General features: G+C 55.2%; 1 protein-coding gene across 1 annotated transcript in view; it reads left to right on the top strand.

Annotated features, from left to right (window-relative positions):
- Stk40 (serine/threonine kinase 40) overlaps window positions 1-11,670 on the top strand; it is a 37,536-nt gene extending 25,866 nt beyond the window's left edge. Inside the window, exons 7-11 of the mRNA XM_052717985.1 lie at window positions 5,783-5,898; window positions 7,284-7,428; window positions 7,584-7,703; window positions 8,081-8,165; window positions 9,406-11,670. Coding sequence (XP_052573945.1) covers window positions 5,783-5,898; window positions 7,284-7,428; window positions 7,584-7,703; window positions 8,081-8,165; window positions 9,406-9,624 — 685 coding nt within the window. The 3' untranslated portion in view covers window positions 9,625-11,670. The remainder of the gene's footprint in view (window positions 1-5,782; window positions 5,899-7,283; window positions 7,429-7,583; window positions 7,704-8,080; window positions 8,166-9,405) is intronic.
- Window positions 11,671-14,166: the final 2,496 nt, after the last annotated feature.

The following is a 14,166-nucleotide window of genomic DNA, read 5'->3' as shown; positions in this document are numbered from 1 at the left end:
GCGGGATCCTGACTCAGAACAGCCCAGCATCCAGGCAGCCCAGGACTAGCAATAGTGTCTTGCTGAAACCAGGGGTTCAGAGTCACGGAAAGGAAGAAGCACTGGCACTCCCAGTGTGGGCAGAGCTGCCTGGGTCTTGGAGGGCTGTGGGAGGTGCAACAGATTGCCCTCTTGGGCACTGGCCCCTTTAGCCGTGATTAGAGCAGTGGTGTAAGGTTTCAGGACCCACGGGAGGAAGGACTGCAGGACTGCCACAGTCCTAGAAAGGCAGCCCTGGGAAGAGGGACCGCCTCACCTGCTGCTTTCCTGGGCCTCTCCCCTCCCTTTCCCTTCTGGGTCAGGTAGCAGCACATACTCGTAGCACAAGTGTCACGGTGGTGATTTGTTCCATGATGTGGTCAGTCCAGGAGGGGCCCCACTGCCCTTGTACAGTAGCTAAAGCCTCCCCATGGTCATGAGGAAAGAAACTGTAAGGAGGTGGGTCTCACAGGAGGGGCAAGGGCCCCAGGCTTCCCAGCTGCAGCCTGATGCGCCATCGGGTAGTACTGGACAAGGGCGAAACTACCCTTCTCTCCGCCGGCTCCCTGGCGTTGGGACTGCAGACTTGTTTCTGGGGTGCTGACCAGAAAACAAGTATCATGTCACATCCATACCAAGGACAGCATGGGAGCTGGCTGACTAGGAAGGATGAGCAAAGATTCGCCAGCTTGAGAACATGAAGGGATGAGAACCTCAGTGTCACACTCTGCAGAGGGGAGGGGAGGAAACAGGAAATTCCAGGGCTTCTTTGACCCCATCTGGCTAAGTGAGGAGTTAGGGAAGATGAAGGGCAGGATGTGGGGGTCGGACCTGGCTCCGAGCCCGCCCTGCACTGCCTCTTATTTGGAGTCTGCTTCTTCGCTTTACTTGCTAAGTGAATTCATCCATGTGTCCCGTTACCAACACTGAGCTTGTTTCTCGTCTGTAGAAGTGGAGTGATCCCACCTTCCTGCAAAGAGCAGCTCAATACAAATAGATGTAAAATTGCCAGGTGGGGGTTGGCACTTCTAAACACACCCCCAGTGTCAATTCTAAGAGAGCCTGAGGTTTCTCTGAGTGAGACGGAAGAGACTCCCACTCCTCAGATGAGGCTGAGGGGCCTGCAGTTCCCCCAGGCTTGCCTGGGACTCAGGAGAGGAAGGCAGGCGCTGGAGGGTGCTAGCCACCTTGGCCTAAAGTTGTGGAGACTCTTAAGATGACTTAGCATATCAGTGTGAGGGCTTACGCCTGTTCCTAGCACTCAGAAGCCAGAGGCTGGGGCATCATAAGTTTGAGGTCAACCTGAGCTATATAAGCAAGAAAGACCCTGTCTTTAAGAAACTATAACAAAGAGGAAAACTTGGGTCCTGTTTGTTCTAGGCCCTTGGTGGGACACTGAGGAACCCATGTCCCAACCAGCTGGACTAGAGAGCCTGGGCTCTTGGTAGCAGCTGCTTGTTGTCTTGCTGGCTCTCTAAATGAGCATCCTGAGGGTTGCCATGGAAACATGCAGTGGGGCTCCTGCCTGGTAACCGCACCAGTGTGCGTGGCCTCTTTTTTCCACTGGTGGTTTTGCCTCTCTCCCTTCTCCCAGCCCCACCCCCAGCCCCACCCCCCTGCTGTATGGTCTGAAGGAGCACCTCTGGAGTCCTCAGCACAGCTGTAGCCGGTCTCAAGTGACTTTCGGGTGCAGAGCACTGTACTCTTAGGACAGATGCAGTCCAGCTACCTTTCGCTCAAGTACCCAGACTCAGGAAAGGTACAAGGAGACATAGCATGGAAAGCCCCTCATATTCCCAGTTCCTCCTTGGCCTGCCAGCCCTTTCCCACCCATCCTGCCCAGGCTCTTGTGCTAGCCAGTGGAATGCAAATGGGCTGAGAGCCCCCAGGGAAGGGACTGGGAAAAAGCAAGGGCTGAAATCTGAAGTCCTTGGGGTTATATGAGGCTGACTGTGGGTTCTTTCTTCCTCCTTCCTCTTGGGTAGGCAAGTTGCATACCAGTTCCTAGAAAAGCAGAACACTGTGGTAGCCCAGAGGCCATAGCTGAAGTGTGACTCACCCAAAGCAGCCCCTGCTGACGCACATCACCCCGCCACCCCTCGATGCCCTTACCCTCCTGTCAGAACCAGCTGAGGGGTCTGGGACTCCTGGGGAGCTGTGTGCCACCCTGCCAATGTGGGTGGTTGTGGCGAGGCAGGCAAGCATTGCCAAGCCTTAGGAGGTCTCTGGGCTGACCATGGCGTTTCCTGTGGGAGAGACTCCAGGTACCTCAGTGGTAGAGCAGCCTCCACAGGCAGAAAGTTGGCCGTCCTGCTGCAGGACCTAGAGCGGCAACACCAGTGCATGTGCTCCAGGGCCGGTTGCCACCCATGTCGGAGACAGTGGCTTTCCTAGGCTGTCCTGGGCATGGCATGCGAGCTGGCAGAGAATGAGGCTGTTGGCAGCTTCTTCTGGCAAGCCTGGAGTTCTGTGTCCACTGGAGCCTGTCTTCTTACCCAGGCAGATCCAGTCTGATCCTGAGAGTCAGGCATTGCCGTTTTCTCCCCTCATAGAAAAGGACATTTGAGTTTAGCAGGAGCTTCACACAGCAAGGAAATGGCAGAGGTGGGATCGGGCCCACTGCCCCTGCTTGACTATACCCTCCCAGCATCCCACGCCTGAGACCACAGGATGCATCTGTGGCCGCAGTGGCCGGCACAGAACCCTGGTGCTGTTCTGTGAAACCTTACAGTCAGTCCTGTGTCAGGAGCAGTGACAGAGGAGGCTCACAGCTGGGGCATTCCACACCCCAGCATGCAGATGAGCCTCACTGGGACCCTTCATCTGCATTCTTAGGCTCTATCCTGCAGGGCATCCTGGGCTAGAGCTGGAGCCCACATCTCCCCTGGGAATGTGGAGACAGACTGGCCTTTGTTTATGCCGAGCCCTGAGGTAGCTGAAGGGCTCTCAGAGCCTCTTGGATGCAGCTCCTGGGGAAGTCCACTCACAGCCACATACCCTGCTCTTGAGCCCACCCTCCTGCTGCCCTGGAGGCTCTTCTAGAAAGACGTGCACAAGGCCCCTCATTGAGCATCTCCCCACTGTTCCCCAGCTGCCATGCTCGACCAGTAAGCACAAGCCAGTGCAGTTAGGGAAGAGACACCCTTCCTCACTGGTGCTCCCCTAGGTCCTCTTGACAAAGGCCACCCTCCCTTTCATCCCCAGCTGTAGTGGGAGGACCACACCATGAGCTTCCTAGAAAAGTTCCAAGCCCAGAGCCTCCTGCTTGACGATTCTCAGAGAAGAGCCTATTTTCCTAGGACACGGCAGTCTGAAACTCAGGACAAGAGATGAGTTAGCCTGGATGGAACAGAAGGAAAAGTCCTTTGGGGGCAGGGCTCTTCCCAGGGGGCTCTGAGGCCTGACAGAGCTGGGCTTCAATCTACCTCCCAGCTCTCCCAAGCTGTGTGACCTTGGGTAGGTCCCTTTACTTCTAGACCTTAGTTCCTTCTGATGAGGAATTGAAAAGTAGGGAGGCAGAGGCAGGCGGATCTCTGTGAGTTCGAGGCCAGCCTGGTCTCCAAAGCGAGATCCAGGACAGGCGCAAAGGTACACAGAGAAACCCTGTCTCGAAAAACCAAAAGAAAAAAGAAAAGTCTCCCTCACAGGCCGCTGTGGGAAAAATGAGAACAGTCCACCTGAGTCCTGGCAAAAGAATAGAAGTGCCAGGCCCCAAAGCCAGCTCTGTGGATCTCCTGTGTGCCACCCTCCATCATTTCCTCTGTAACAGCAGAGCAATAGCTGCTTGTCTCGGCTCCCCTCCTTACGCCAAGAGTTCTCCTGGAGGCTGGCCCCAGCGTACTAATGCCTCTTACCCACTATATGGGAGCCACATTCCTCCCAAAGGCCCTGCTGCTCCAAATGAGGAGCGGCAGGAAGCTACGGTCAGTGACGGTACTAGGGTTCATAATTTTGGGGAATAGGGCTGGTGTGTACAAGCCCTGGCTTTGACCCCTAGCACTACAGGAAACGAAACAGCCACAAAGGTTGTTGGAAATAGACAATCCATTGTCTCATGATGACTCCGAAATGTGCCCACTAAGCCTGTGTGCATGATGCAGTGTGGCTACAGCCCCCAGTGACCTGGTACACTTCAGGGCAGTGCCTCGTTCACAAGACAGTGTGAACATGCTGAGCCTCCTCCAGCCTGTGCAGCTGGACCCCAGAACTCTTGAAGAAAGGCTGCCTGCACACAGCAGTTAGCAAAGGGAATCCCACCATGGCAGAGCTGGCCAGGCAGCATCACCGCCTCACAGGGCCTTCCCTTTCTGGAGTGATCTCCCTCTCTGAGGCCTTGAACCAGTGGAGACCCAGACCTGCATCGCTGACCATCTGCTAGCTATTGGGCTCATGGCTAGCCACCTCATATCAACAGCAGTGTGCATGCCCTACCATGAAGCAGGAAAGAGAAGCTCTCTACCCTTCCAGTGCTGAGTCTCCGGGGGAGAGGGGGGCCCTTGGCCACAGTGGGGTTTTAGAAAGATGGAGTGGTTGAGATTGGTTAATTGTACCATTGCTCTGTGCTGGCGCCCTCCATTCCCATTCTGTTAGCCCTGAGGATTGTGAGGACTGGGAAGACCTGGGATGACACACTCACCTAATTGGACGCCAGGGCTCTTGGGAGAGACCAGCTTCCCCAGGGAAGATGGTTCAGTTGTTAAGTGCTTGCCAGGCAAGTATGGAGGATTTGAGTTCAGATCCCTAGCTTAAAAAGCTGGAATGGTGGCATGAGCCTATAATCCCATCCCTGTTGAAGAATAAACAAGAGGATCCCTGGGACTTGCTGACCAGGTAGTCTTGCCAAATTGGTGAGCTCTGGGTTCAGTAAGATCCTGTCTCAAAAAATTATGTAAAGGGGGCTGGAGAGATGGTTCACTATCTATAACTCCGGCCCCAGGGGATCCACTGCCCTCTTCTGGCCTCCACGGGCAGGCACCAGGCACTTACGCGGTTGGGGTACAAGCATACATGGAGGCAGGCTTAGTGGTGGCGGTGCACACCTTTAATCCCAGCATTGGGAGGTAGAAGCAGGTGGGCCTCTGAGTTCAAGGCCAGCTGGTCTACAGAGCAAGTTCCAGGACAGCCAGGGCTACACAGAGAAACCCTGTCTTGGAGTGGAAGGGGGAGGTGGGGTGGGGTAAACAAATACATGCAGACAAAACACCCACACACCCAGTGTGTTGAGCAATGGAGAAAGATGCTAGATGTGGACATTTGGCCTTCATAACATGGACACACACAGACATACACAGAGCTGTCAGCCGGAGGGTGTGACATAGGATCAGCTTCCACACTCCACCAGAACATGTGGAAAGTTCCCATGGGACCAGAGTCCCCCAGGTGAGGCCCAGGCCTGGTATACTGTGGTATACTGGACTTCCTGCTGAGAGGATGCCTCAGACTGTCCTCTCTGCAGTGGCCCAGCACAGTGAGAGGAGGGAGGGTTAAGTAAGGCATTCGTGTCTGCTGGTCTTTTTCCAGTGTGTGCAAATGGGGGAGTCATTGAGTTGCGGGTTGCTCCCAATCTTGAATATGGTGAAAATCTCTGGGAACTGTTCCAGCTATAAGCTGTACCCCTGAGATTCAGCCAGAGCAGAGGTTCAGGGGAGGTGGCTGCTGTCCTCTTGAAGAGAAGCCTGGATGCTTTTGTATAGAATAAGGAGCCTGCCCCAGCAGGTACCTGGCTCTGGGGCCTCTGTGTTCACTCTCTACCTCCCATTCTTAGGACCCATCGGATAACTATCACCAACTTCTGCCTTGGGAAACATCTTGTGAGTGAGGGGGACCTGCTGAAGGACCAGAGGGGGAGCCCTGCCTACATCAGTCCTGATGTGCTCAGTGGTATGTGTGGTCCCCACATTGTGGCAGTACACTCCTTGAACAGATGGTAGCCTGAGGGCAGACCCTGGACTAGGTCCTGGGCTTTCCTGACCCACCCTGTCCAGATCTCCACTCTAATGGAGGAACAAGCCATGTGCCCACATGAGGTTAGAGCTACGAGAGAGAGAGATGGGCATTCTGAAAGAGCATGTAAGGGCACCGAGATCTCCCCCGGTTGTGGCATTTAAGCTGCGGTGTTAAGAACTAGAAGTCCAGTTGTGTGAGCATGGTACCACACATCCGGCGACCTAGCACTCAGGAGGCAGAGGCAGGAGGATAGAGTTCTGGGTTAGCCTGGGTCATATAGCAAGACCCTATCTCAACACTCCTGTCCCCAAATAAAGCCACACTGCTACCCTGAGGACAGTTTCACAAAACTCCTTTTTGCAGATAAGGACACTGAGGCTAGGGTGGCCTTTTTGTTTTGTTCCTTCAAAAGTTAGTAATAGGTTTCGCTGTGGCTGTGACATTTTCTTTTTTGGGGGTGGGGAGGGGTTTCAAGACAGGGTCTCTCTGTGTTGTTTTGGTGCCTGTCCTGGATCTCACTCTGTAGACCAAGCTGGCCTCGAACTCACAGAGATCCGCCTGCCTCTGCCTCCCGAGTTCTGAGATTAAAGGCGTGCGCCACCACCGCCCATGACATTTTCATTGTTATGCATATATATATATATATCTATCAGTACGCTCTGTTCCTGTTTGCCTTCTCATTCCTCTCCCGTGGTCCTCTGGTCCCCTTGCTCCCTCCAGATAGTCGCTCCGGCTTTTGTGGTCCATATGTCCCATTACAGCCTCCTTTCCCACTCCCCCTTCCTGTGGGGGGGACATGCAGACCACACCACTGGCAAGGAAGCTGGCGAGAGGTTGATGGAGTAAATGTGCAGGTCCAGGCTGGGAACAGGGAGTGAGCGCAGTAACTGACGTCTGTGTCCGAGAACTCGTCATCTAGTGGAGAGCTGAGAAGCACCAGAGACTGGGGGCTGGGGGGGGGGGGGTGAGGGCGAAGGATGGCGGATGGGGCTGCCAGCTGTGTCTACGGAAGTACTGGCTGCCTGCGCTGGGCTGCTTTCCTGGCTGTGGGAGTGGTAGCTAGCTCCCAGAGTCTCCTAGGCTGATGAAGATGATACAGAGTCCGGCAAAGGAGGGCAAGGTGGGTGGGCTGCACATACCCAGGCGTCATCCTCGAGCAGGGGACTGGCAAGCGAGCGAGCAAGCAGGAGCTCTGGACTGCACTGACTTGCCCTGAGGGGAAGAACGGTAAAAGGATCTGAAGCAAAGGTGGGATTTGGAGTGAGGAGCTGCCCAGGCATGTTATTCCAACTGAGTGTTCACGTGTGCTTTGTCCCCAGGCCGTCCATACCGGGGCAAGCCTAGTGACATGTGGGCCCTGGGTGTGGTTCTCTTCACCATGCTCTACGGCCAATTCCCCTTCTACGACAGCATCCCACAGGAGCTCTTCCGCAAGATCAAGGCTGCTGAGTACACCATCCCCGAGTGAGTCCTGCCTCCTCGGAGGGGTGGGGAAGGGATCAGCTGGCCCTCTGGGATTTCAGGGAAGAGACAGCAATACTGCTGGGGTCCCGGAGCTCTGTGTCAAAGACTAGCCCCCGTCACCCTGCTGAGGCTTCTTCCTCTTCCTTCCTGTCCAGGGATGGGAGGGTCTCTGAGAACACAGTGTGTCTTATCCGGAAACTGCTGGTCCTTGACCCCCAGCAACGCCTGGCTGCTGCTGATGTCCTAGAGGCCCTCAGTGCCATCATTGCATCTTGGTAAGTGGGCCTGCACAAGGTCTGGAGCTCAGATGCTCTGCCGCCCTGCACAGACGAGCAGCCCTTTTCTCTGCTAGACTACCAGCTTCAGATTCTCCTAAAGGCAGGGCTGTGAGGGTGTAGGCAGGGTGCAGAATGGGCATCTCCTGCCTGCATGACACGCCGACTGTGAGGTGGCCATTGCCTTGCTGAATTCCTACCACAGCCCTTGCAGCAGGGGATGTCCACTCTTTATTGGACCAGAAGATAGAGGCCCAGAGCAGTCAGCCATGTTGGCAGGTACTGACTGGGTCCTAAGCTGGACTGACTGTAGACAAGTCAGGAGCTGTAGGGACAAGTGGGGACCTGTCTAATCTGGCATGTCCCCTTCCCTGCAGGCAGTCACTGTCCTCTCTGAGTGGACCTTTGCAAGTGGTTCCTGACATTGATGACCAAATAAGCAGCTCTGACAGCTCCCAGGAGGTGAGTGTGGAGAGGGAGGCCGGATTCTGGCCTGCCTGTGTCCCGTCCACCCGAGGTCCCCAGCCTGTGTCCCGTCCACCCGAGGTCCCCAGCCTGTGTCCCGTCCACCCGAGGTCCCCAGCCTGTGTCCCGTCCACCCGAGGTCCCCAGCCTGTGTCCCGTCCACCCGAGGTCCCCAGCCTGTGTCCCGTCCACCCGAGGTCCCCAGCCTGTGTCCCGTCCACCCGAGGTCCCCAGCCTGTGTCCCGTCCACCCGAGGTCCCCAGCCTGTGTCCCGTCCACCCGAGGTCCCCAGCCTGTGTCCCGTCCACCCGAGGTCCCCAGCCTGTGTCCCGTCCACCCGAGGTCCCCAGCCTGTGTCCCGTCCACCCAGAGGTCCCCAGCCTGTGTCCCGTCCACCCAGAGGTCCCCAGCCTGTGTCCCGTCCACCCAGAGGTCCCCAGCCTGTGTCCCGTCCACTCGAGGTCCTCAGCCTGTGTCCCGTCCACCCAGAGGTCCCCAGCCTGTGTCCCGTCCACTCAGAGGTCCCCAGCCTGTGTCCTGCCCACCCGAGGTCTCCAGCCTGAGAAGAGACAGCTAGCTGACATGGGGTCAGCTACTGGAGAAAGTGCTGGGTGACGGGTCGGGACAGAGACAAGAGTGCTACGCAGCAGCTGTGGGTGGTCTCAGGGTGCCCCTGGGAGGGAAGTTGGACCTGAGCTGTTACAGTGACCTTCCCTGGGAGCTCCCTAACAAGCAGTGGGCAGGTAGGACCAGGAGGGGCCATGCCTGGAAGCCCTGTCCGGCTCTCTTCAGTCCACCCTAAGGCCTGTGGTCATATTTTTATCCCATTGACAAAGGAAGAATCTGAGGATCAGAGAAGTAAACCCATGTGTCCACAGTCACACAGCTTGACAGCAGGGGAGCTGTGCCTTGGTTCCAGAACCCTGCCTGCCGCAGTCAAGGCTTGCCTCCACAGTCTCGCACTGCCTGCCCGCACAGGAGAGAGCTCAGCCTGAGGGTTGGAGGGTGGCCCTGCTCTTAACCCTCAGTTCAGAGCCCCTTACACCCCACCCTCACACACCTACACCCCCCCTCCGTGGGTGAGGACGCTAATGCAACCCAGAAGGCAGAGATCCAAGTCAGAAGACAGCTAGAGCGACCCAGGCTGGGGACCTCCCGCAGCCACTCCCATCAGCCAGCGAGGTGGGGGGCTCCCTGTGTTAGGTCCTCACCTTGGCCGTGGTCTCTCGGTCCCCAGGCAAAGGTGACAGAGGAGTGTTCGCAGTACGAGTTTGAGAACTACATGCGGCAGCAGCTGCTGCTTGCTGAGGAGAAGAGCTCCGTCCACGAGGCCCGGACGTGGCTGCCCAAGCGGCAGTTCGGCAGCATGCCACCAGTGCGACGGCTGGGCCACGACGCCCAGCCCATGACCTCCTTGGACACGGCCATCCTGGCACAGCGCTATCTGCGGAAATAGTGCCCTCAGCTAGGGCACCGCCCAGCACACTCTCCTCGGCCCACCTGAGGCCCAGCCATCGGGCCTAGGCCTGGGCCCAGCGGTGCTGGACTGACTCCCAGGCTGCAGTGGGGACAGGGCAGGGATAGGGACAGCCCCGGTCAAAGCCAGGGTCAACAGAGGTACCACAAAGCTACCTTTTGGGATGATTGCTTGATTGATGTTGTTGTGTTTTTGTTTTTTTTTTTTTTAATCTGAGAATTCTAGATACCTGATCTGCTTTTAATCATGACATTTTAATCTACCTCTCTGTCTCTAACCACGCTGTCTCTGGACCGAGTGCTGGGAGGAAAGAAGGGAGCCTATGCTCGCCACCCAGGCCCTGGAACAGCCACAGCCTGGCCAGGCCACTGCTCCCCACAGTCCATATAAGCTGACCATGCCGCTCACTACTGGCCCCCAGTAAGCACCCTTCCCACTGTCCATGTCCCCCCGCTACCCCCTCCCCCGGGGCCTGCCCTCGGTCTGAGCTTTGAAACGCTTTCACCTCATCTTCCGCCCAATTCAAATATATTTATTTTTTTACTGAACCCAAATTCTCTCCCATCTCTAGGTTCAGCCCATGGCTACTCTCTGCCCCCCAGCCCGGCTGGATAATGGGGCCCACATCTGTATGTAGGCTCCCTTCTCACCCCCAGGCACCTAGGAGTTTTCTTGCTGGTTCTTCTCTGCTCTCAACCCACCCTGTTTCTAGACTTGGCTCTTTCTCTGTCTCAGTAGCTTCTCTGAGGTGCTGCACATGCGCATTAACCCTGCCTCCTCCATCCTTCACGTGGTACCCAGGTAACATGGACAGAGTGTGAAGGGACCTGCGGCCAACTTTGGAGGATGCTCTGGGCCTGCTGGGGACAGGTCACTTGTGCTCAGAGATCCTCCTACCTTGCCTCAGAAGTGTATCCCTCCCAGCAGACCCTGGGCAGATGCCTACCTGGGGGTAGAAGACTTGGAGGGAGACCTGTAGGGATCGGGGACCTACCTACCTGGCGTGAGAACAGCCCTGCTACCCTTTTTGAGCCGGAATTTTGAAGTGGATGCCCGTCTTGCCAGAAATGCTGTTCTCTCCAGACTGCCCTCCCTGCACTGGACTTGGCGCACCCAGTACCAAGCAAAGCCCCCACTCTGGAGGCCTACACCCTGTGTACCCTCAGAGAGGACCATGTCCCCCTTCTGGCAGTCCTAGACCCTTCCTGCCTCTTGCTCTCCAGTGGGGGAGACCATGTTTCCTAGAGTGTGAGCTGCCCCTCACCCCCTGAAAAGCTGACTCACTGTGAGTGACCTTGGGCAAGTTCCCAAACCTCCTTGTGCCTCAGTTTCCCCATCTGGAAAAAATGGGGCCACCTCTTGCCAGCAGTAGCAGGGCTGCCCATGCCCCTCCCTCCCCATACCCCGATCCCGCCCTGGGCGCCTGTGCCTCTGTTTCGCTGGGTCTGCAGGAGCCCACCTGAGCCCAGCACTTAACTCCCCTAGCACCCAGCTCTGCCTCAAGTTCAGCCATCCAGCCGCCGAGAGTCAGGGCATGGTGCTGCTGTGTTGGGGGGAGGGCTCTTTTCTATATTTATTTGATAATGAAAAGTCTCCTGAGGGAGCAGGAATGCAGTCAGCCTGGGCTCCTAGCCCATGACTGCCCTCCAGTGAGGCTCTGAGGCCTGGCTAGGGCCCTCCTGGGCGGAGCTTCTGCCCAGTGTCTCAGGCCTGCATCCACAGCCCTCCTTTTAAAAGCAATACCTTCAGGTCTGCAGAACCCATCAGACGGCTGGTTCCTTCCAAGGTCAAGCCTTGGTCTGATGGTATTCTGGCAATGCAGAGGAGAAGAGTTTTGGCCTGCCCTCACTGGTGTCACACACTGAGAAGTCCTATTGTAAAGAAAAAAACAAAAAAACAAACAAAAAAAAACACAATGGAAAAAGTCACAAAAAAGTTTGTATAAAGCCGTATTTTTGTACTACATGGGGACTCTTCCTGCATGTCAGCAATAAAACTTCCTGATCTGGAGCCGCCAGGGCTGCAGCAATGCCTCTGTTCTTGTCCTCCATCCAGCTCGCCTTCTCTAGCCCAGCAGAGCAGGGCCTGTGTCTCTGGGGCCTGCCAACAGGGGCGCCGCCCTCTCTGGCCAGCAGGCAATCAAGCCATGCTGTCAGAAGCAAGGTGCCGCCGGAGTGTCCTGCCTCCTGCCAGTGCCCAGTGGGAGCTGCTAGCTTGGCTTGGCCCGGCTTCTGCCCACTGTAGGCAGAAGAGTAGCAGGGCCTTGTCAACTAGAAAGCCATGAACCCCCTCTTTACAAAGTCCTGTGTCACAGGGAGCTGGGGTAAGGAGCTAGCCAGGGCTGGCCCTTCCCTGTACTGCCCTCACCCCCTTGGGAAGTCCAGGGGTGCCTGCCTGCCTGCCTGCCTTCTGCCCGTTGCCTAAGTTTAGACTGTAGAATGTACTTCCCAGCAAAGCCAAGAAACAGTGAGTGCTTCCTGGTGAAGGGAGAGGTAGGCTAGACCATCCCTAGCTGGGCAAGGAAGAAAAAAGGCATCCTAGCCAATGAAGCCCTTCCCAGACGGGCCTGATTCCCATGACTGCTCTGCCTTGCCCCTTTCTCGCAGCCCACACATTGGACCCTACATGGTCCCCTGCTCTGTCTGGCCCAGGTGCATTACCATGAGATGCTCTTTCTCTCAGCCTACAGCTGCTAGCTGCTGCCTGGACCTGGTCTCCATTCCCAACCTCTCGCTTTGGGTACAAATGTCTCTGTGCTGTCTAGGTCTCCCAATTCAGCCCTCAAAATTGCCCTGACACCCAACTGGTGCCCAGAACTGCTTCGTTTGTTTTTGCTTTTAGCGGTTGGAAAAAGCAGCCCTATTTCTTCAGATACTATGTTTTCTTTTTAAAATGTATCTTATCTCTTAAGCGTATGGCTGTTTTGCCTGCATGTGTATCTCTGTACCACTTACATGCCTGGTGCCCACAAAGACCAGAAGAGGATATCAGATCCCTGGAATGGGAGTTACAGGTGATAGTGAGTGAGCCTTCATGTGGGTGCTCAGAATTGAACCCGGGTCCTCTGGAAGAACAGTCAGTGCTCTTAACCTCTGAGCCATCTCTCCAGTCTCTGGTTTACTGATCTGTTGGGACTGTTTATCCTTTACTAATTTTCAGATTTTGTTTTGTTTTTGTTTTTCCAACTCTCTATATAAGCAAGCTGACGTTTCTCCATCCAAGAGCCCAGAGCACCTGATCCCAGCTTTCTGTCCATCTGTCTGTCTTTTCTTCATTCCCTTGCCACCCTGGTTAGGTCTGTCCTTGGAGCTGTGCCGGATGAGGCACATGTCTGTCTCTCACACTCTGCCCTGTAAACCCCAGTTCTGCCCTGTAATCGGACCACTTTTCAACTCCACTGTGAGTGGCAACACTCTGGTCCCCAGCCCCCTCTCTCCTCCCCCTGACAGTCCAGGTGCCACAGGGACTAGAGGGAACCATCTAAAACTTAGGTATAGCCAGGTGCGGTGGCATCGGCCTGGAATCCAAGATCTCTGAGCGCTGCGATTTTAAAGCAGCATGGTCTATATGGTGAGTTCAGGCCAGTAAAATAGTGAAGCCTGGGGGTGTAGCTTGCCTAGCATATGTGAAGTCCTGGGTTCAGTCCTCAGAACTACATAAATTGGTCCATCCCTGTAATGCCAGCATTGGAAGTGGAGAGAAGCAAGAGATGAAAAGTTCAAGGTCATCCCCAGAGGCCTGAAACTGTCTCAGAAGCAAAAAGTTTAACTGCTTTTGATTAAAATACATTATATTGACGTGTATAAGATGTCAAAGAAGGGACCAGAGACATGGCACAGCAGTTGGGAGCACTTGATGCTCTTGCAGAGAACCTGAGTTCAGTTCCCAGCATCCACATCGGGGAGCTCGTGGCTGCTTGTTACTCCAGCTCCAGAGGATGGAATACTGTCTTTTGGCCTTTGCAAGCATTGCACACACATTTCAAACATAGACACATATACATAAATTTGTTTTTCAAAATATAAACCAAAGCCGAACAGTGGTGGCACATGCCTTTAGTCCCAGCACTTGGGAGGTGGAGGCAGAGGCAGGTGGATCTCTGTGAGTTCCAGAACAGCCTGATCTACAGAGTAAATTCCAGGACAGCCAGGTCTATTACACAGAGAAACCCTGTCTCGAAAAACAAAAACAAGAATAAATAAATAAAAATAAACAAGAAAACAGGACTGAAGAGATGACTTAGCTGTTAAGTGCGCTTGTTCTTAGAGAGGACTCAGGTTTGATTCCCAGCACCCACATGGTGACTCACAATTGTCTAAACTCCAGTTCCAGAGGGATCAGACCCCTCTTCTTCTTCTGAACTCTTTGGGCACCAGGCAGGCTCATGGTGCACAGACATGCAGGCAAAACACTCACAGGATAAATTAATGAGGCTCAGATACAGGGCCTGCCATAGTGACGGTGTTAGTTACGTTTCTATTGCTCTAGTAAAGACCTTGACCAAGCCGGGCGGTGGCGGCG

This window comes from Peromyscus californicus, unplaced genomic scaffold (assembly GCF_007827085.1).
Source record: "Peromyscus californicus insignis strain IS unplaced genomic scaffold, ASM782708v3 Scaffold_5__1_contigs__length_169319896, whole genome shotgun sequence".
NCBI lineage: Eukaryota > Metazoa > Chordata > Mammalia > Rodentia > Cricetidae > Peromyscus > Peromyscus californicus.
This window is presented reverse-complemented; position numbering and strand designations above follow the sequence as displayed.